Below are 24,062 nucleotides of genomic sequence, written 5' to 3' on the forward strand. Positions count from 1 at the left end.
CGGAGTGGGCAATGACACTGCGGATGCTTTGTCTTGTTCACAGTGGGAGAAGTTCCATGGACTGGCCACGGAGGCAGACAGGGACAAGAGGCACATTCCTGTGGAGCTATGGACAGTAGAAGACACATGCTGTTCCAGCTGGTGGTAGGGTCTCTGCCTGCATCCACTCGGAAAGCGTATGCACAGGCATGGGAGGAATTTCTCAGCACAGGGGCCTGTCGGAGGTCATGTGAATGGGAAAGAGTGTAGTATGTGGTACAGTTTATTCTGTGGCTGACAAAGAGAGGGCTTTCTCGGGCCACGATCGCGAGGAAATTGCCCTGTATTGCCTTAATGGGAAAGATGTTTTGGGGCTATGCTCCATAGGCAGAGGAACTGGGTAAGAGGAGGCTTGAAGGTTGGGCCAGGAAATAGGGTCGTTCAGGAACAAAGTGGAAGCCACTTATGTGGCAGGTCTTTACTAAGGGGATTGGTTTTCTGTCAGAAATTTACAGTTCGGAGGACTTTGATGACAGAGATGCTTTTTGGAGCATTCCTAGTGTCAGAATTGTTTAGGGGCATGGGTAACAGGGGATTCCTATGGGAGGAAGTAGGGTTTCAGGAGACAGGGGTAGGAATCTGGCTGCGCAGTTTAAAACCGGATTAGAGGTTGATGGGGACAACGGTACTTCTGGTTGTTTACCCGGGTGGGGATTTCTGCCCATCAGCCTAGGGTAGGAAATTATGGGAGTGACGAGTGCCTCCCCTCCCCACCCCGGGGAAGTTTTCAGGCATGGACAAGGGGAGCCTGTGACTGCATTACAGGTATTGGCAATCTTGAGAAAAGGGATCCTTAAGTTGGGGCTGGTTACGACAGACTACGGTACACACTTATTTCACATTGGGGCAGCTACAGAGGCGGGCAACATGAGCTGGTCCAGAGAAAGAATAATGGGCCCAGGTAGATGGTCCTCCAACGTTTAAAGTGTTATGTCAGATTGGGTGCAGGAGAGTGCTGAGTGAACATCTGCTGTATTTTTCTCTAACTGTTGTTTTCTATTCTAGGTTTGGTTTTGGGCACAGAGGCTTCCAGCTTGGTGGTATGGATTGTGGGGCATTCTTTTGTGAAATGGGCTGACCTGGAAGCCGGCAAGAGTCATAATGGATGAAATCTATAGTTCGACCTGAGCGCGCTCTCAGTTGTTTGGCCGAGTAAAGGGGCTATGCACTGGAGAGAGCTGCTTCCTACCCTGAACAGGTTGATTCAAGGGAAGAATGCACCTGACGTGTTGTTAGTACACCTAGGCGAGAAGGATATGGTAGTTGAAAAGAGCTTGTCATTATTGAGGGCAATGAAGAAGGATCTAAATGAGTTCAAAGCGCAATGGTCAGGGTGTTTAGTAGGGTGGACGGAATTCATACCCAGGAGGAATTGGAGCGGTGCTAGCAAGCCAGCAGCAATCGACAAGGCAAGGAGAAACATTAATAGAGATATGTGAAGGTTTGGCAAGGACGAGAGGCTAGGCTGGCTAGAGCATTCTAATTATAGGTACGAGATGGCAGATTTCTTTTGGGGTGATGGGGGTGCATCTTTCCAGGTACGAGAAGGAGTTATATTTGCTGGAAGAGAAGGAATTTTTAGCACGGACATTAAGAATACGGAAGTGAGCTGGTCAGGTGGCAGGCATGGGGCGGGGTGGGGGAGGCAGAAAAAGTCAAGATAGTGCCTTTTTCTGGTGGAGGTTGGCCCACAAGTTTACAGGAGCTTAGATACTGTTATTGTTGTTGCCATAGGCCAGCCACGCTGAAAGCAAGTGTGTGAAAAAGGTCACACCGGAACGAGGCAGGAAGTTAAAGGTTACATTATAGGAAGTTATGTTTAGTAGATGTCAATAGATACGCTGTTAAACGGTAGGGGAAGGTAAAATGTTTCAATTGCAGAAGTGCAGTATGTCATGACATAGATAAGTGCTGGGTTATGTTATGTGGAAGGGGCGGGGACTTAGGGGTGGGGGGTGGGGCTAGGAATGGTAGTTGTCAAACTTATATAGTGAGGTTTTCATTTTGTAAGGCGGTATGCCTAGGTTATTTTGTGATGCGCATATGCTTCACTAAAGCTGCCTTTTTCACACACACATATTAAAGTGTAAGTTGTCGGCCTTTTCCCTGTACACAACAGATCAGTGCTGAACAATGCTATTTGCATTGCTAAAAGTCTGATTCTCCATCCCCACCCTTTCTCCAACAATAAATACAAGAACAGACGTGAAGATTTGCTGCAAGGCCAGCAGAGCAAATGTGCGACGGTTCCGCCCGTGTTTTCACCTCTCTGTTCCACGCTCGGCCTGCAAGTACTGAGAAACCGGGCCGGACTGGGCGTTGCGGGCACTGGGCGTTTCCCCGGTGGGCCGCCAGAGTGGGGGCCGGTTTTGGGCCACTGGTTGGCCGTTTTTGTTACCAGGGTCGGCAATATCGGCCCCCTGCAACAAAACCGGCCGAAATCGGCCCTCGTAAACGGCTCGGCTGCACCCCCCCTCCCTCCAGACGGGGGTGGGGGGGCGAGGGCAAACAGTTTGCCAGGGCATGTTTCGTTTCCCAGTCCGGCCCTGATGAGAAACACTGACTGACTTCACCCTCAATCGTTTCGGGATAATTACTGGCAGAGTAAGGATAGAGTGGCCCGTGCCCCCTCAGAGTCATCTCCCAGTTTCCACTAGAGGTGAGCGAGCCAGCAAATTAAAAGGGTCTGGCGCAGATTTTCGAACCCGTGCACGAGCGGAGCCCTGAAAATATTTGCTATGTAATTCATATACAACAAACATCACGTAAAACGCGATCAAGTCTGTTCATAAATCAAAAAAGTGTATTTCTTGAACATGTGGAAGCTTTGACATTAATACGGCACATTATAGCACTGCACTGAACTCATTAAAAGTGATAGTTTTGATCAACTGGGAGTCTTAATGCACATATTTGAAAGTACTTTCATATACAATAATGAAAAAAAAGAGTTCTGGTGAAATTAAACATTTGCCTAAGAACACACAATTTGAGTGGGGACGCTGCAATTTATCCAGATTTTCTGGTTTCACGTTGTACAAATCAGTCAGTAAATGGTATCTATTTTTCCTTCCTTCTGTTTAGACTTTGTTTTTGGCCTTTCAGATGCAGTTTTTAAATATAACGCGAACAAGCGCTTTATATGAGCACCAGTTATATTACACAAGGTCACATGCATATAGGCATAAGACGGTTAAACGATTTGCCCAGAAAGAGAGGATGTTTAACCAGTGCAGAGACTCAAACCTGGCTCCCCAGAAGGCAGCTCTCAACATAATGCCCCGAGTACAGGGAAAGAGCCAGGCAGAAGCCACATGAAAGCTTGGCGCATATGGGCTCGAGGTTCCAACAGGATCTCGAGCTGAGCCGGAGCGAGGCTTCAAGCTCGAGCCTGGCTCGAGTTTTCAGTCACCTGCCTACCTCTAATTTCCACTCCCTGTAAAGTCTTCCCTACAGCCTTTCTTGTCCATTACAAATGCAGTATACGGGTTCCATAAATCAAAGAAAGTCAAAGGCTGGCTGAACTACTCACACCTGACATTGGAGGACTTGAGGTCTGTGATAGCTCCCCCACAGCCCTTCTAGGCTGATATTTAAATGTACCAATAACCAGGTATTTGAATGACACTAGCCAACGTGACGCGGCCTGTCAGCCCACATGGAACTTTATTTGACATACAGGCTATTCAACCTTGTCCAAAACCTATGAGACACATAGATGTGGTTCCCAACTTTTTCCAGAGAAAAATACTAGCCATTTGTTCACCTTCTAAGATTTTTCAAAGGCCTAGGCCATTTTAATTTTTTTGCAGTTTTAAACCCAAACCCATTGGAATGCTTTACATGAACACCAGTTACATTACTGAAGGACACATTCATTTTTGATTTTTAGGAATGGGGAGATTAAGTGATTTGCCCAGAATGATGAGCCTACACAGAGACTTGAACCTGGTTACCCAGGTCCCAAGTGGGCAGCTCTGTCCGTTACGCCACATCCTTTCCTTAATAGGGATTTATATAAAATCGTCTGAATTAATTTTTAACATGGCAGTCTTTGTTTACTTTAACTATCAATCATGATCATTAAGGCAACTCTGGAACACATTGTAAAGTGGTTTCTTATCATATTTGCTGTTTTATGTATGTACGAAGAAGAAGAAATACAGACTTTAGGTGATGTTCCGAATTTTTATACCAGCCAGGGCATTAAAATACTGGTCATGCCAGTAAAAAACCTGACCAGGTGGCAACCCAACACACAAGCCTCATTACAACTTCCCCAGTAATCCTGACCCATCTTGTAACAGGAGTAAACTGGTGATTCAGAATTACAAAATGATTACATAATCTGTTGTAACTGTGGATAGAGGGTATTTTAATAGAGACTAAGGGGTCGATTAGGATGGCAGGCGGACTTTAGTCCGCCCGGCATCCTAGCGGTGCTGGGACCGGCCGCCAGTGGTATTTTAATAGAGACTTGGGTTTTTGAAAGCAGCAGAGAACTCTGGGTGAAATACAGAGCAAAAACATATGGGAATCGTTGAGGGAACACTGACTCCTGTTTATTATTCCATCCAAGAACAGGAATCTGGAGTATTCCTAACAATCCCCAACCCAAGTGTTACCGAAGCTCACAGTATCTGTAACTCCAGTGGTTGGAATACCTGGTCATACTGTGCTCAGCTGGAAACGGAGCCTTGCACAGGCACTGTTCAATCAACTTATCGCCATAGTTCAGGAGGAGATAAGAGGGAGATTTAGGAAAATCATTTGGGTAATTTCTCCTGCTATAAAGTTCAGGAACTTTATAGCAGTAGAAAGTTAAAAGTAATTAAATACGTTTTGGAACTTAAATTGGTAGTCTTCTGCCTAAATCTGAACTGTTGGCGTGTTTGCAGGTCTAAAGCAAAATGCCCTGGGTCGTGCAGGCCCCCCCCTCTTGGCATTACAATAGCACCCCCTCCACTTACAAACAATATTTGCAAGAGATGCCTGTGACTGAGGAATGGCAAAAGCCTTCTTCCCAATAAGCCCCACCCACATGTGTCGAAACCCCGTCCTCCACAGCGGTGCAACCTTATCAAACTATAATATAATTCTGTACTAAACTCTATTTTGGAGAGCTGGTTCAGGTAGTTCTAAAATGCAACCTAACTAAAGTTTTAATTTGGGCACAGAATGTAGTACTAAGGCACAGAGTTTAAAAGTGCAGTCAGACATTATTAATATTGGAACACTGGAATGCTGAGAGCCCACTGAAGTCAATGAAGTGGCTCTGGGCTCACAATGGCTGGTACACACTTTCTGCTCCAATAACACAATGTTTGTTTTTCTCCCTTCTTAATGTTTGTGATTCTCCCTTTTTAATTCATAATATTCTACACCCAGAAGCTGGAAGTTTTAATAGCCTTATAACACTTATGCCTCAGGCTGTAAAGGTTGTTGAAGGCCCTCTCCCTTGTAATAACTCAGGTTTGGAAACTTTAATAACTGGAATTGCCTGTGGCAGTAAACTATAACACTTAGGGCCCGATTCCGATCTTGTTCAGAAAGCAAACCGAACGACTCGTGTCCAGAATGCTTTACGTACAACTCGTGTCAGGGGAGTCCGACTGAACAAGTACGACGCGTTTGAATCCATCCGTATACGATTCGGTAGGACTCCCATTGACTTCAATGGGAGCCTGTGTACCGAACGCATACACAGGCTTGCATTGAAGAAAGGGGTAACTGGGGAAAATCGTGCACCTTGTGTCGGGCACCACTTGGTGCCTGCCACACTTTGCATGGTCTGAAAGGGGGGACCTATGGGTACCCCCATGGGCATGATTCAGAGGGCACCGGGTGAAGGGGGGCCTGCTATGGGCCCCCAAAGACCGATTCCGGCAGCCTTTTTGATCCGGGCACAGCGAATCGTAAAGGCTGTCCGAATCGTTCGTCCTACTTGCTCGCTTAGAAAACCTACTCCATAGAGCTGTACGAATTGGCTCCGAGGTGGCTCTCTCTCTCTGTATGTCTTCCGGAACCAATTCGGTCAGCGCAAAGGATTTCTAGGCATCGTACTTGGTCGTTCGGGATTGGGAACAAGTTGGTTGGAAACAAGGCCTCCGGATCGGTTTGGGTATAACCACATCCGATTCGGAGCCCTTCCAACCGAGATCGTAATCGGGCCCTAAATTGGGACAGTGGAATGTTGGAAGTTCCATTGAAGAAATTGGAATGGCACATGGTCAACAATGGATGGGATAGACCTTCTGCTCAAACATTCCAATGCTTGTCTTCCAACTTCCCGTTGCTTAAGTCAAAACATTGAACCAATGTTAGAGGCACTTGCTTGCCTTTTGGGTCTATCATTTGGAGCGAGGGCCTTTAACAACCTCTACAGCCCTCTGGAGTCAGTTATAATTAGGGCTCCCTGTTTTCCGATTTTACTGATTTTTACAGATACATACAGACAGAAAAGCATTTATTTTCTTGTCTATTTTTAAATGTGGATAAAAACGGAAATTGTTTTTTTTTTTGAGTGATTCTAAATGTTGTCTGCCATGACTGCAAGGCCAATAGCTGTGTGGATTGAAAGGTAAGGGGGTTAAAAAAATTAAGAAATTTTAGTAAAGAGCCTTAAACAGCAGTAGATATACACAACCTTGATATTAAAATGTGCATGTTTTCTTATAACTGCATATTTTATCATCTGAGAGCGTTTATATCCCTGAAACCTGTCAGGCGTTCAGGCATGAGTGCATATTTATCGGTTACATAAATGTAGAAATATACCCGATTCATTATCATTTTTTTCAGAAAACCCAAAATAAATATGGATATGTACAGATAAAATTAGCAAAAAATAAATATGGATAAATACAGACGGAAATGTCAAAAAAATAAATACCATAAAACCTGGAGCCCTAGTTATAATGCTTTAATAATATCCGTTTTTCATGTAGTATTTGCATCCATAGTTGCACTTTAACTTACAGGTTACTATTAGTCAGTCCTATAGTACTCCTTCAAGACCACCGATAAGTGACAGAATAGATGGAGTGCACATGCCTTTTGGAAGGATGCGCACCGTGAACCCCCCAAAAACTGTTGGCTTATAGGATTTACTCTGCGAACCAAGAATTACTACATTTTAGGTGACATGTTAGCATTATCTTTTCAACAGCAGTTCTGAAAATCAAACATTAGATATTAGCGGGGAATGACGGAATTAAATAATTTAAATTAATATGCAAGATTTATAGAACAAATAATATAAAGATTCGGAGAAAACATAGATGATCTTTTATTGTTCATACAGTTTACTGAATTATTTGGTTTAATTTGCGGTTCACTGTGCTCTGCCCACAATGACAGAATGAAATAAGTGAACATCTATGTCTTATTTTTGTGGGCTTGGAATACCGACAGTTCACATTATCGTGACGAGAATATCCAGGAAAAAAATATCAAAAGGTAAGTTTGCATACATTTTCTATAGCTACCTCCACCTATATGTACCTTGGTGAAATATATCTTCAAGGTACGTAGATGTGGAGTTAAGAATAAGTAAATCAATTCCTTCCTCTATGCACTTACCTCTTTGATATTTTGTTCTTCGATATTCTGATCATACTATTGTGACCTATTGAAATCTTGGCTTTGATATTCCCAACCTAAATCTTTCTAAATCTTTCTTAGATCATTTCAAGGGTGTTTGGTCTGCAGTAAGGCCTTCTCCACAGCCAGACAGTGAGTGGGTGAACAGAAATGATGAAGGCGTTTTTCACGCCGAAACACGCGTCGAAGACTTATTGTCAAATTGCCACATCATTGTGTTTTTATATTGTATTTTTATTTTAGTGAGATTGTGTGTTTATTATAGGTTTAGACAAATCACAATTATGTCAATAAAACTTGTGTTTTTAATCTATTAATGTAATGATATGATTATAATTTTGAACATTTGTTATTACATTTTGCATTTTTATAGTTTGGTCGTTACACTGTCTCTATTTTTAGTATATCCAGAATGAGGAATGCTATATAATTATACTGCCTAGGTATTTATGTTTCATTGCACAAATGAATGAGTAAACATGCGAATAAGTGTGCATGCATAACAGTGAGCGAGTGAAGTCGCAAGCTGAGCGTTCACTCACCTGGTGGTTATGCTGATGTCCCACAGCGATGGCGGCCACGGTCTGTGCCTGGAGATGGGTTTTTACCTGCACCAATGAGAAGAGGGAATTCAGGTCAGGAACCAGCAGCACTGGAGCGCTCATCAGAGCTAAGCATAAACATGAACACAAACTATAACAGAGCAGGCAATCAGTGTTTGGTGGCTATGGGGGGTGTAGAGCAGGCTGGCACTGTTGAGCCTCAGCAGGCGTGAGGAGCAGGCTGGCACTGTTGAGTCTCGGCAGGTGTCTGTGAAGGTGGTAAAGTGGGCTACTAGTGTTGGAGATGATAGTGGTCTGGTGGTATTAGGATGTCTTGAGAAATGCAGGGCAGAGTGGTAGTGTTGGGGTCTCTTTGTTGGGACAGAGTAGGATGGAAGTTGTAGGGTCTTGCAGGGAGATGCCAGCTAACCAGCAGTGTTGGTGTAGTTCTGGTGAGTGTGTAGTTGCTGGCAGTAGTAGAGTCTCTGGTGGGGGCCCATTAGACTGGCATTGTTCGAATCTCTATGAGGTTATGGAGCCAGCTTGTCTATCTAAGGGGTAAGGACAGGGTGGTATTAGCAGGGTCTTTCTGGGGGTGATAATCAGGCTGGCAGTTTTTACATCAATATGAGGGGTAGAGAGTACGCTGGCAATATTCGGGTCTACTGCTGGATGTAGATTAAGCTGCCATAATTGGAGTTATCTGAGGGGTACAGAAATTACTTGCATGTTTGGGGTCTCATTGAGTGTTATAGACAGGGTGGGAGCGGCAGGTTATTTTAGGGGTATGAAGAGATGGGTGGCAGTGTTTATACATGATACGGGGTACATACCAGACTGGCAGTGATGCATTTGGGTTCATAGGGCACCCAGGCTCAGCTCTTTTTTGCTGTGCAGTGGAGGGTTGATTGGTGTTGCATGGGTTGAAGAAGCTCATGGCCCCTGATCCATGGTACTATGGGGTGGTTGGCCTCGTACCCTAACTAATGCATTTTGTGACTTGCAGTTCTGGTGAAATGCAACCAAATATATTGGTTTCAGAATACAATGGTTTGTAAAAAGAAAGTTCAGAACCGGAAAGGTGTGCTCATTTGACTTCCTTATCTAGCATACTACATGCCCACCCAGCACCATGCTGCGCTCGCCTGTCACCAGGATCCCGGCTCATTCTGCGCTGTTCTCCTGGGGACTGGCCTCTTTGGATTGATAGGAACTCTAGTGCCGCGTGAGTTAGAGGTGGGATCTGTGAAATCTTTGTGGCTCTAGTGCCAGTGCGATATTGTTGGGGTTTTGTGATGTATCACTTCCCCCTGAGGCCTCTCAGCGCCATATTGTATTGGGTTGGCCCACACAGCCTCCTTTTGACTCTGGCACAATACAAGTGTGCCTTTGGTCTTGTGCTGTGTAGGATTTGACTTCTATGGTCTCTCAGCTCTTGCCCCAATATTCTAATGCCCTTTGTTACTTACCAAGTAGGCCGGACTCCCTACAAAAGCTCCCAGTGCTCCAGCGATGGCCCCGGCAGCCAGGTTGCCTCCCGGCTGCTGCGTCAGGCCCACATCCTCAAGGTGGGAGTAGAAGTAGAAACGGACGCCATTCATGACTCCTTGGTACAGCAGGCCCGCCGTCAGGCCCTTCTGGAGCCCCCGCAGACCGTCCGCCCGGCCCACCGCCACCATGGCCTGCAGCACCCCCCTGTAGTGGCGCTGGTAGCTACCCCTGGACCGCAGCTCCCCCTGAAGCTGCAGGCGGGTCTTGATCACCTCCAAGGGGTTGGTGAAGATGCAGGCCATGCAGCAGGCTGTGGCCCCCAACACAAAGTCCACGTGCGGGGAAATGGAGATAATCTGGGGGGATGCGGTGGACACCATTGTCCCCGCAGGCGCGGGTGGCGTGGGCATCACTGTCTACCAAAAACCATTTGCAATCAGGGATAGAATACCAAAACAGCAGGAAGATTGTCACCAAGACCTCTTTGAAGCAGAAAAAAAGTTGGACTGTGAAAATACAGCAGTGATGCTCAATGGTGACACTGTTGTCGCAAAGGTATTACAACTGCTGAAGGGCACCTGTGCTGTTCAACCAAGAGTACGGCGGCCTTCCATGAATGTATGATCGAAAGTATAGCAGCCCTGACGAAAAGCGTGGCTACGGTCTCATTGAGAGCACAGTACCTTCGTGAGATGTTCAGCACAGTCCCATTAAAGGCACAGCAGCCCTTCTGAGATGACTTGGTACCGTCCCATTAAAAGCACACCAGCCCTGCTGAGATGACTTGGTACCGTCCCATTAAAAGCGAAGCAGCCCTGCTGAAGTGCTTCATAAAATCTCTTTGAGATAACCCCAGAGCCAGTGGCCTAAACCTGGTAGTCCAGTTTACAATGCCCCCACAACCACATTTCGCCAGAGTGCATCAGTCATTGGACTTCGAAACATCGGGTAGATGTCCAAAAGCAGTCTCGCGCGCACCCATGGTACTTTTCCAAACATGTGAAGTAACTTTATCCGACCTTCCCAGCGTCAACGATGGAATCTCTGTGCATGTGTCCATGCGCTGATCTGCGAGGGATGAAGTTCTCAGTTGTGTTATGTGACTGCGTCGCTCGGAGGCGTTGACCTGTCGCCGTCCGCAGGGCTGTCCTCTGCCCGTCCGGCGGAGGTTTACACCGCTCCTGGCAGAGACGGGGTCTCTCCAGCTGGACCGCGTCACAGGTTGGCTCTGATGGGTGGCACGAGGCGGACGCAGCTGCTGCCCCGTCCTGCACACGCAGCGGGCACGAGGTAGCCCACTCAAGTAGTTGACGGATTAATAGCAAGCAGTGTAAACATTACCATGCGTCTGCAACGATGATCCCTAAAGCCACGTCATAGTCCGGTATTCTCAATGAATTCGCATTCATCCACACATTCATCTCACTGATGCAAGGAATCGAAATCCCGGCTCTCCTTCTCCTAAGCCGTTCCTCGTAAGGCTGTCCCCATTGTCCGGCGGCGGCCATGGGCTGCCTGCACATCTCCCCGTACAAGTGTGCGGCACCCGCAGAAGCGCCAGCCCGGGGCAAGAGTCCCCTCCCACTGGCCAATGGCAGCCCCGCAGGCCTCCCACACCTCCAGAGGCTGGGCCACAGCGGCGGAGTGTAGGTGAAAGCAGAATGTGGGTGAAAGTTCAGGGCAGTGACAGCTCAATTAATAGATCGGCGGCATCTCAATGGTAAACATAACCGTACTGAGTCTGAGCCCCTCCCTCGCTGCATGAGGACCCTCCCTCAATGCTCACAGACCCGCCTCAAGCACATAGCTCCCCGCTTAATGAGCACGAGGTGGTCCAGAGCCCTCGCTGCACTCTGGGCTTTAAGTGGGATGATAAAACTATAGGGTCTCTCAAGGGGGCGTGGTTGATGTAATTAGGGCGTGGCTTAAAAACATAAGATACAAATCTGTGCTTAGCATAGTGCGCACCCAACTGGTATTTTGATGCTTCTGTCATTGCAACCAGATATATAATACAGCAAGTGACATTGCACCTACAACAAGCCAGGACTATTGGCTTTATCAATGGTTGTTTTTGCATAAGACAAATAAGCAACAACTACGGCTTCGTTGTATATAACATTGAAAATGCGTCAGTTCGGAAATAGGGAGACTGTGAAAGAACTATAAGAACTATAACGAGTCTCTTTGAAGTTACATCACATTAAAGATTTTTTTTTTCACCCAAAGTGTGAGGGCAAAAGTGGAGAGCCTGATAGGGTACCCGTCTCAGCACCTGCTTTTTAGAACTGCTGGTGCTGAGCACCGGCAGGCCCTGGCCCACTTAAAGCCCTGACTGCACTATACCTTCCGATACACAGAACCACGCTCTCGCCATATGCACCCCTCCTCTCACTGCATAAGCACTTCCTCTCTGCATACAGACCTGCTCCGACCCTTTGTCGTTGCACACTCCACAGGCCCTCATTTACTGCATACTGTCCCTTCGGGCATATAGACCCACCCTCGTTCGCTACACAGTGATACCGAAAGTCCTAGGGTGACCACCTGGCAAGAAGGAACAAGCATTTGCAATGCAACAGGTCTCGCAATTGCGAGAGTTTGTGCTATTGGCATTGTACATGACACTGCCTTTTAGCTATATGTTTTAAAACCTGCAAGCGTACTTATAGTCCTTGCTTTCAAGAAGCAAAGCTGGCAGTAAAAGAGGCGAAGTTACTGCCAGGCTTGCTTCTCGTATGTAACGACTATAAGTACAAAGTGCGTGTTTACGCAGCGCTTGCAGGTTTTCAAAACACATAAATAAAAGGCATTGTCATTTACAATGCCAATAGCTCAAACGCTTGCAAATGCGAGACCTATTGCATTGCAAATGCTTGTTAGATGAGGGGGACGCCACACCGGATCTTGTACTGATCTTGATCCTGCCGCATCGTCGCATTGCCTGCCTGCATTGTCCCGCGACGTTGAGCTGCGGCACCCGCGGCATCCATGGCTTCCACAGCACTCTGGTCCCGGTCTAGTCTGGTCTGGCGGACTTTCTGCAGTGCGTTTCTCCCTGTGTTTTCTCCCCGAGGTGTGTTTCCGTTGCGTTGTTCTTGAATAGGGCCTGCTCCTTCTGCGTCGTAGCTGGAGTGGGCCGCGCCTGCACCTCTAATATCTGACTGGACTGCGGCCTGTCGGGGGCAATGCCTGGGGATCGGCCCTTGAGCGTACTGAGCGCAGCGGGGTCCGGACCGCATCAAGGCCTACGCGGCGTGGGAATATCGTGGCGAAGACACCAGCCCGTGCGCCGAGGCCGGCACCTGGAACTGCCTCGCATCTATACAGCCCGCCTCTGCCCGGATTGCCGCTGGAGACCGGCCCTCGAGGGGAGCGATCGCGTCACGCTGTGGTCTGCCTCAGTGACGACTCCTCCTTGGGTCCGGGGGCCGGTTGCACCACTGGGTCATCCCATTCTGCAACGTGCCTGCCCCTGCCTGATCTGCCACTCGCCTGGGGAGACCCTGATGCTGCTGAGATTCCATTTTCCACAGGGGAGCCTAGTATCTTTGTACCTCCAACCTGCCTGCCTGCCTGCTACCACTGTCACCGCGAAAGACCTGGGGGGAGCCGGGGAAGCCTGATGCTGTTCGGGCTGACAGGAGGCTGGAAACTACATTTCCCAGCAAGCCTCCACGCCGTGTATTGTTATCAGTGCGCCAGGAGGCGTTCAAAAGGGGCATAGGGCCCGTCCGAACCCGTCAGAAACAGGAAGAGGCTGGGTTTGGCCATCCCCCTGAAAAGCGTGGATCCTATTTTACGTCTTCGCAAAACTCTGCAACGTATTGAAGACCCAAGGTACTGTGTTAACATATAGAGAACACATATAGAGAACACCTGGTTTGGTAAATGTATTCAGTAGTGTTAGAATGGGAAAACGTAAGGGGGTTGCTGGTACTTTAGACGCTTTCTTGGTTAGGGTAGAGTCACTTCTAACCCATGAAATCCAAATGACTGAGCAACGTCTTTCCTTGGACCCGTCTACATTGCAGACACATATAATAACCGGTACTCCTTCACCTGTACTGGGGGCTACTGGTCAAGAGAGTGTGTCCAGCACTGTTACACGTGTTCCAGTTACCCCCTCGCCACCTTCCTTGGAAGCGGCCTTAAACTCTCCGGCAGTATCGAGCAGAGCTACTAGGACTAGGGCCTCAAAAAATGTGGGGACTGGAAAAACCGAGGCACTGTTAGATAAAGGAAAGCGGGGGGTTGGGATAAGAAAAACTAAGGGGAAGGGTAGTAATGGTGGTAAGGTCGATCAAGGTAATGCCTGCGCTAATTGTAACCATAATGGTACTCCTTCCCCTGCGAAAACCACTTCAGTTGGTACACAAACCGAGATGATCCCGCCCTTATTAGCAGCGAGCGATATTAATACCAAGGGAGTCATGACCGAGTTACATGGTGGGTTAAATGACCCAGGGCTGGGAGCAGCTCTAGCTTGTGTTTGTGACTTGGTTGGAAAAAATGTTGCTTTACTTTTGGAAAAAATTAGCCTTCTAGAGTCTGCAATAAAAACCTTAAGCTCCACTAATGTGGGTTTCCAACTTCCTAGATTGGAAAGGGACGATACAAGGTTAATGGTGGGTAGTTGCCGATCGCTTATGCATGATGGGAAAATTGACAAAATTGACAAAAACTATGTGAATAACCCCATTTCTAATACTGGGGGGAAAAATCGCTTGGGGATATTATCTGAAAGATTGAATGTGTCAGCTTTGCAGGGTCCTCAAAGTGGAAGTGTAACACCTCAAGTCGGGGGAGACGGTGTGAGTGCCCCTGTTGAGAGCCTGAGAGACGAGGAACCCAGCGGCTCCTCGGTTCCTAATATGGAGATGCTACGTCTTCCTCCGGCTTCGTGTCCTTATGTTTTGATTTTGGCTGGGGTTCCTGCACTAAGGGTTGGGCAGAAAGAGAATTGGAATGCCTTAAGGAATAAAACTGTAGACTGGCTGACGAAACATAAGAACTTTCATCCTTCGGACATTGATGAGATTTTAATGGTTCGTAGGGTTGGGTGGATAGGGCAATCTACTAAGAGCATAAGGGGTGATTGCATTGTGGTTATCTTCCGTAGGCCAAAGATGGTTCATTATTTTTTACATCACCGTGATGCAACTTCTTCACCTAACACTGGGATCAGCGTACTCCCTCTAGGATATTTTTATAAACCGCAAGATGGGGACAAAGTTCTTACATTTCCACCGATTACGACATCTAATAGGTTTCAAGCATTGTCAGATTTGGATTTCCAGGACTGACAATTTCATAAAGGCCAGCAGGGAAGGATACTGTTAACTGTCTCCAAAGATTTGGGACCTACAGTTACTGATAAGGTAGCTGCAGAAACTCACACCAGTATTGTAATTGCCCCTAGTGCTCTGGGATCTATAATTACTGACAAGGTAGCCGTAGGAACTCTCACTAGTATTCTTAAAAGAGAGCCAGGAAAGCCAAGCATGAATATCTGCCAAAGGGATCAGATAGGCAACCTTAATAATAGTCCGAATGACACAGTGTGTAGGAACCCTGAAGGAATATTAAAATGCATGGCAGATACACATAGTGTGCATGCTGAGACAGACCTAATAGCTCAGTGTAGCGAGGAGGATGTCATAAATGGTAACTTTATTTGTAACTTTGTTAATGACTGCGAGGAAGTCCCAAGACCAGAAAATGAAGCTGAGGGAATAAACTGTGATCAAAATATGGAAGAATGTAAAACCGAGATAAAACTGATATCATGGAACATTGCAGGGATTAGGAGAAACCTAGAAGATGCAATATGGCAGGATTATATTGGACACAGTGAAATAGTCCTATTCCAAGAAACTTGGGCCTTGGAAAGCCCCCACAAGGTTGGTTATAAAACCTTTAGTATAGCTGCTATTCCCTCAAGAAGAGGAAGGCCCTCGGGAGGTCTTGTTATTTGGATAAAAACTACTCTAGGTTGATATTAAGCAAATTGACTCCCCTTGCCAAGATATTTTGGGAATAAAGTTTTTAGCACCCAAAGAAAAGGGAAGTCTATATTTTTAACATATATAGTAGACCGAATGTAGCAAGCGGGGAATCTGAAGTTACTGAACACCTGGATCAACTTTTAACCACGGTTAACCAGAGTGCTTTGATAATTGTGGGGGGTGATTTCAACCGCAAATTTGAACCGGTGGTTGGATTTGAAAATATTTTTGAGGATGAGGACTCGGCCAATAACATCCCACAACTGGACAGTAGCCCAGTAGTATCGTGCACATGTGCCGTTGCGCAGTTGTTAAGGCTGGTCTCAGGCCACGGTCTACGTGCTTGTAATGGGCGATTGCCTTCTGACAGCCAAAATTTACCCACATTCATACGGGGTAGCTTTAAAAGCTGTATAGACTACATATTGGTAATTATCCCCTTCTGGCCAATGGTATGTGACCTAGTAATTGAAGATAGAATAGAGAGCGATCACTATCCATTATGTCTGACACTTGTAGCCTCCCTCTTTCAGCTGAGCTCTCCAAGGAAAAGTGATTTCAGTTCTAGTCCAATTGAGCCATTAGTAACGAATAATTGTAGAGCACTTAGATGGCCCTTGGTAATGGGAAATGAAATGACTATTAAAAATATCTATGATATTTATGTAGAAATTGTTTCCCCGTATGTAAACTTATCAATAGCAGAGCTTCCAATAATGGAGATGCATGACAGACTGATAGAAGAATTAGGACCAATACTAAGTAAGGCTCCTAAGAAATCCCAAAAAGGAATTTCTGAGGTAGCCACATCAGAGAACTCATGGTATAATAAAGAATGCCGTGATGCAAAAAAAGATTTGATCCAGGCAACAAAAGTCAAAAATATAGCAACCCTAAGGGAAAAAAGGATCTGTTACAAGAGGCTACTAATCCAGGCTAGAAAGAACTGGGAAGATAATATTTGGACTGGGCTGATTATTGCAGGCAAAACAAATGATCAATCAACCTTTTGGCGTTTGATATCTAAGGGTAATAAAAAGGGGAAATGTAATAAGGACCTTTTCTTAGATGCAAACACCTGGGTAACCCATTTTTCACAACTTTATTCATCCTCCAACGATGATACTGATTATAATCAAGAAGACTATGAAATTTGTCCAAATAGTGTCCCATTATGTTTTAGTATGAAGGAAACAATAGTAGCAATAGACGCAATAAAAGTAGGGAAGGCCCTTGGACCAGACAAGATACCAGGAGACCTATGGAGGCATGAAAAAGAGGTTTGGGCTCCTTATATTAATCTTTTATGTAATTCAGTTGCAGCAGGTGCACCGATTCTTGAAATGTGGAAGGGGGCAGAGATTGCAACTATTTTTAAAAAGGGTAACCGCCATGGCCCGTCGCATTATCAACCGATTAGTTTAATTGATGTTTTACAAAAGATATATGCTCGTCAAATTTTAAATAAACTGAGTAACTGGATGGAGGAGTACAGCATTTTATCCAAATATCAGGCAGGTTTTACAGCCAAAACTAGCACAATTGACCAGGTTTTTAGATTTCTTTGTATAATTTGGAAGTATATCACAGTTAAGAAAGCCCATTTGTATATTGCCTTTGTGGACCTTAAGGCAGCCTTTGACCTCATCCCCAGAAATCTCACGTGGAAATCACTAAGAGATCAGGGTGTCCCAGGGGAAATCCTCGTCCAGATCATAAGACTACACGAGGATAACTTTTTCAAGGGTCCGATGGGGTCTAAATGGTGAACTTACAGACCGCATACAACTAAAAAGGGGGGTCAGGCAGGGATGCATGTTGGCCCCTACCTTATTTTCGTTGTATGTTAATGGCATCCCTGAATATCTCTTAGGCTGCGAACACGATTCTCCCAAGTTAGTGGGGGTGCCAGTACCGGCACTTTTATTCGCCGATGACACAATTTTAATATCACAAACCCCCAAAGATCTGAAAAGCCTAATAAATACTTTCGAAATTTACTGTGAAACGAAGGGCTTGGAAATAAATTCTACCAAAACGAAATATATGGCAGTTAATCCACACAAATCTTTTAAAAAAAAACGTAACTGTCAAAAATGAAAAGATAGAATACGTGCTAAATTTTAACTACTTAGGCATTACATTGGATTCTAAAAGGAATTGGAGATCGCAGTTGGAAAAAAGCAAAACTATATTAATCCAAAACTCAGTACCAATAGTAAGGAAGCAGGAGAATAGTTTTTCTAAAGCCGTTTCCCCTGCACTTGAGTTATATAAATATAGGGTGCAATCTGCATGCTTTTATGGGGCTGAATTGTGGGGCCACGTAACAAAGAATACTTTTATGGTGGTCGAGAATAAATTCTTTAGGAAACTGCTTAGCTTACCTATGCGTACACCATTAATGCCAGTAGTGATGGATTTAAATATCCGCCGCACTGATTTGCAGGCAACTTTACGGCCATTACTGTTTTGGGTCCGCCTGTGGTCAACAGATGAACTTGTTCATTATAGAGAAGGCGTGGAGGAAGTTTTTAGAATTAAAAATGGTACAAGGCTGCCATGGTTAAAACACGTTCGTGATTGGTTTTATAAACTAGGACTAAAGCACTTCTGGGATGACCCTCGGGGACTGTCGATGGGCTCAAAAAAACTGTTGAAACAGACTTTTTGGGCTTTTAATCAAGATATTTTATCCCACAGCTCATAAATAGGCATTTTATCTACAAGGTGTCTTTCAATAAAACCAAATGGGAAATTTGAGTCCTTTTTAGATGAGATACAACCACAGCTTGCTAAATCTCTTTATCTGAAATTCCGCTACGGTGTTCTACAGATAAATGCAAATACAGTAAAATGGGCACGTAGCGATGGGGATGTAAGCGACAGTTGTTGTGCTATTTGCCACACAGGTGCAAAAGAGAACGAACTGCATGTGTTATTCTTCTGCCCAGTTTATATATATTCCAGGAAGAAATGGATTAAACCTATTTGTCAGCTTCTGGGCATTAGATCCTGTTATGAAGCAGCAAGAATACTGCGATCGGATACGACACAAGCAGTAGTTTTTAGTGTAAGCAGATACCTCTTTGGGGTTGATTTAACAAGAAAGAGAATAGGACTGAAATTTTAGAAATTTGTAGGAACCTGTGTGTTTTATCTGAATTTATACTTAACCTTACACCTTGCTGGTTCTGCATGAGAGGGACTATGCCCTATTATGTATTTTTTTAGGTGTACGCCATGGAGCCTTGTATATTGTATATTTTTGGACAGAGCCATTGATTGATTAGATTATAACATGTACTTGTTCTATGAAGGTATGAATTTATTATTATTAAAATGCTATCTTATTACTAAATGTATCTATTGACGGCATTTTATTTATATTTATTGATCTTTTTAATAGCTAAGAAAGGTCTAGTATTGGGACATTGATTCTCAACAAACGCGTATCTGTCGGGTGGGGTACCCTTTGAAAATTATATGATGTCTTTTATATGAATTGAATGTAATCTTTTATGTTTTTTTAAATCGAAATAAAGATCATTGATTGATTGATTGAGTTCAGAGATACAGTGGCAATCCAAACAGTCTTTTGTTTGTGAATAAGACACTCAACCTAAGAAATGAGATGTAGTTTAAAATGTTTACTTTAAAATCTTTAGTCTCATGCTTAACCATGTAACGCTCATGAAAAACAAGATAAATATTTCTAACAGTGTTATAGAGTTTCTGACATCCTAACACACTAAAGCTATTTTAAACGTACTATGCTAAACCTCATCCGAAGTATGAAATAGCAAAACCTGCCATACACGTTTCTTAGGATGGATCACACAGTAAATATGATTTGAATAGCTGGCTACAGATTCTCGGTGAAGGACACTTTCTGCACGGTATCTGTAATCAGTTCCCCATTTGAGAGTGGTTGATTTGGCAATCTGGTGTGAACTCTGGTGATAATTCTAGCATGAAAACCTCTCCTAATCACTAGTCAAATCCTGAGGTTCATTTACCATTAACCACTGATTTAATCTCATAGTTACGAAATAAAACCGGGTTGGAAGACAGTAAATCTTTTCTAAAACTAAACTAACATGATGTAAAATGCATCAGCACCATCCAAATGGTGACATTGAGCCTCAATCTTTGTAAACAAGAAGCTTACTATGTAAGGGGCCATCTTCAAATGGCTACACCCATTAACCTGAACAAAAATATGTCAGACTACAGGTTGTCGGCCATGATGAGATCAGCATTTATTTTGCACGTGCTTGAAGAACTTCACTCTCTAATAGAGATAGAGGGAAGGCTAACTGCATGAAATTAAACTGCCTAAATGAAAACTGCCACAGTGCTCACAACAGTCCTTAAATTTGACTGCTGTCCCAGAACATCAGAGCATCAACCCTTCCCTTGTGTCAAGGGGCAAGAGAACACTGGACCCTTATTCAATCTAAAGCAATGGCAAAGGCAATAGACCTTGCTTACATTTAGAATTTTAAGCCAGAACTATTTGATTTGCCAATGCTTGTTCTAATCCTCTGAATGATGACATGCTTGAATAAAAATTAAAAAGGTGAAGACATGGGGGCGTGGCCGGGTAACATGGCTGACAGCCCTTAATCTACCGGCATGCCAGATCCTGTAATCCTACCTAATCCTGCTGTTCACATCCTGTAATCAGCATAAAACACTTCAGGCCGATAGCGGACACAGACCTGAACCAGCGGAGTTACTCTGGACGCCTGATGGCCACCATTTCAAGTGGCGGTCTGTGGGGACGGCCTGTGTCTCATTGGTGGCGGTGGTGGAGAGAAGATACCGGCTCCCCTGCCTTGGTGATCGCTGCCACAAGCTGTTGCACAGTGCGGTTTGGGGAAGAAGTAGGGCGGGGAGCTGTGGCCCCCAGTGGAGTGAGGACCACCCCGGCTGACCATCCAGCACGTGCTGTGGCCAACATCGAGGTGGCCGTTCTGTGCCGCTGCCGGAGCCCGAAGAAACCTGCCTGCTGAGCTGTGGTGGTGGGGAGTGTGGTCCGCCCTTCCCTCGTGGACATGGACCAGGTGAGGGCCAGTGCGTTGGAGTGAGCTGCAGCAATACTGCAGTGGTCCTGAGGGCCCCGCTGGTGGTGAGAAGTCACAGAGCAGGCAGTGGGCCGGAGTCCGAAGACGTGCAGGGGTGAGAGGGCCCTGCCTGGTTCCCGATCGGAGAGTCTGCTGCAGGGGGACCTCAGGCGCTGTGAGCCAAAGAGACGCCGTGCGCGTGCACAGATCTTAGTGGAAGAGGTGTGGCGCAGTGGCCAGGGTGCCTGATTCCGGACTACGCGGTTTAGGGTTCGATCCCCGGTGCCGGAGGGAGGTTAGCCCAGCACCATGTGACTCTGGGCAAAAGCTTGCTTAATCTTCCCAGTGGCCCCCAGCGCCGGGGAACCACTTCGGAGGTAGCTGTGCACTTTAAAAATACTGGTATTTCATTTATTTCATTTCATTTCTTGTCCGGGCAGGCCCGAGGAGCAGGAGACAGGGAGGAGCTGCCGGGGGGAGGGGGGAGGGGGGAGGGGGGAGGGGGGAGGGGGGAGGGAGAGAAAGTGAAAGCGCAAGCACGCCATGCGCGCGTTGTGCTGAACGCGCTAGCCCTACACGTGCACACCGCCTGGAATGAAGAAGGAAAACAAGGTGGAAGAGACGTGAGATGCCGTGCACGTGCACATCGCCTGTCCGGACGCGTGCCATCTCCTGTCCCCCTTTGCTAGCAAAACCGACAACTATAGGTCTCGCTAAGGCGACCAGCGCATATGCTGCATTGCCAGGCGAGACCTAAAAAGCTGGACAGTAACAGTAAAAATTTGTGACAAAGAGTCAAAATTCAGGACAAAAGGTCATTTTTACAGACACACCTGAGGGCAGCTGACAAAAGTTCAAGCCAAAACAGGATAATGTTGTTTAGTTTACATTACACATTGGAGTATTGAGCAAACCTTCAAACGTAGTTGGACATATTAAATGAGAAAAAAAACCTAGCAGATATATACACATTCTGCAGAATTTGACAACCGATTTAAGGGGCAGTTTTCACAATTCTACCCCGCACCGTGAATAATAGTGCCAGAGGCAATCCTGTGTTGCTGCACATAGACTTCACAGACAGTAGGATCAGTGGGGATCCCCACACACCAGGTGGCCTTCTCAGCACAGTACACTGACTGGATTTGGGACCATAGTGGTAGATGGTGGACGTGGGGGGGCTGCGTGTACTTTGCAGTCGGGCCCCTTTAAGTTTCGTTACGCCTCTGCGTAGCACTACTAGAGAATGCGAAACAGACAAATGATGGTGTGAAAGGGAGAGAGAGGGTTATATACAGGGATGAAGAGACAGACATTTGGAACAGTGAGAATGAACAGTGAGAGAAGAGGAAGCAAGGGTTTGCCATCTGAGAGAAAGAACAATCAGTGAAAAGAGGATTACAAAAGAAGATGGGGCAGAGAAAGGAGCAACAAACAGATACAGAAAGATGCTTAGGGTGACAGAGAGAAGGTTAAGAAGAAAAAAAAGTTGAGGTGTCATATAACAAGTAAGGTAGAGGGAACCGAGAGTAACATAACATAACGTGTATTTGTAAAACGCAAGTTCACGATACTAAGGGTATCTTGGCAATGAATAACAGATGTTTATTGTTATCCAACTCAATGGTACTCATTGTAAGCATGTCAGGGAGTGAAAGAGGCAGAGACGGATGGCAAGGTAGCTCTCCTACCTCCTACCTTCCTCTCTCTCAGAGGAGGGAACAGATGGAGAAAAGGCAACTGAGAGCGAAAGAGGCTTAAAAGGGAGTAAACAGAGAGATTATGTGAGGGTTCACTTTATAACTTGAATGTCAGAGCTTTCAATCTCAGTTCCAATGCACCAATTCTTTGGAAATAAGGTGCTCTTCTGCTCTTTCATGCAGAGGAGAGCAGCACCTTCATTTACTAGGGTGTGTTGCGTGAAATGTTAGTAAATCTACCCATCAACCATTTGGCACAGGTGTAGAGACATACATTTTGGTGCCGATCACGATCCGGTAAAAACCGGGTACGAACCGTCGGACGGAGCATATTCTCCGTCCGACGCGTACCCGGTCGTCAAAATATACAAACATGGAATTACGATTTGCACGGAAACCCCATTTCCGTACGAATCGTGCAAAACCCCGACCGACGAAAATAAACGTACAAATGCGATCCGGGAAAGCGCCGACGTGACGTCGGGACGCACGGAGCCTGCCATTCACGCACCAGGAATCACGATTCGCACCGACGTCATCCCGCACGGTGAATATTTTCCGGCTGCCAAAAACTGCCGGGAAATCAGGACGACGCGAACAAGGAGTACCTGTACGCGACGGACAGACATGGACCCGAACCTACGTGTCATCCCGGCCCTCATAGCAGTCAACCTCCTCTACAGGTTACGACGCAGACGCCGCAGAAGGTCAGAACAACAAAGAGAGGGGGGAAAGGGGGGGGGGTGGCAGGACCAGGGGCAGGCCACAAAACCCCCACCAAAGTCACACAGCACACATGCCCTGGACATACCTGACCCTCAGGCCCTGGTCACTACGAGGGGGTGGGGGCGTGTCCAGCAAAGCCAGCGACCGCCACAACGGAAGTGCTTGACGACGCGAACCAGCAACACAACAATACAGGTACGTCCCGTACCCACGCCTTAAGAGCGTGGGTACGAGTCGTACCCCGCCCACACCTACGTCATCCCAACAATGGCGAGACGGCTGTACCCACGTGGCAATGGCCTGGGTACGGCCCGCACAAGCATTCCACAACGTGGGTACGGATATGTACGGACCGTACCCCCACCACCGTATGCATGGAGCGTACCCCCAACCCCAACAGTGTAAGTACGACCCGTACCCCCACCCGCGTACGTATGGAGCGTACCCCCCCTGCCAACAGTGTAAGTACGACCCGTACCCTCACCCGCATACGTATGGAGCGTACCCCCCACCCCAACAGTGTACGTACGACCCGTACCCTCACCCACGTACGTATGGAGCGTACCCCCCACCCCAACAGTGTACGTACGGACCAAAACCCCACCTGCATATGCATGGAGCGCACCCCCCACCCCAAGAGTGTAAGTATGACCCGTACCCCCACCCACGTATGTATGGAGCGTACCCCCCCTGCCAACAGTGTAAGTACGACCCCCACCCCCACCCGCATACGTATGGAGCGTACCCCCCACCCCAACAGTGTAAGTACGACCCGTACCCTCACCCGCGTACGTATGGAGCGTACCCCCCCTGCCAACAGTGTAAGTACGACCCGTACCCTCACCCGTGTACGTATGGAGCGTACCCCACCCCAACAGTGTATGT

General features: G+C 46.3%; 1 protein-coding gene across 1 annotated transcript in view; it reads right to left on the minus strand.

Annotated features, from left to right (window-relative positions):
- The window catches only part of LOC146868103 (solute carrier family 25 member 34-like), a 130,848-nt gene extending 119,505 nt beyond the window's left edge, over nucleotides 1-11,343 (minus strand). Inside the window, exons 1-2 of the mRNA XM_085608942.1 lie at nucleotides 9,653-11,343; nucleotides 8,184-8,249 (exon numbers count right to left, since the gene is read on the minus strand). Coding sequence (XP_085465068.1) covers nucleotides 8,184-8,249; nucleotides 9,653-10,084 — 498 coding nt within the window. The 5' untranslated portion in view covers nucleotides 10,085-11,343. The remainder of the gene's footprint in view (nucleotides 1-8,183; nucleotides 8,250-9,652) is intronic.
- Nucleotides 11,344-24,062: the final 12,719 nt, after the last annotated feature.

Source organism: Triturus cristatus, chromosome 1_2 (genome assembly GCF_964204655.1).
Source record: "Triturus cristatus chromosome 1_2, aTriCri1.1, whole genome shotgun sequence".
Taxonomy (NCBI): domain Eukaryota; kingdom Metazoa; phylum Chordata; class Amphibia; order Caudata; family Salamandridae; genus Triturus; species Triturus cristatus.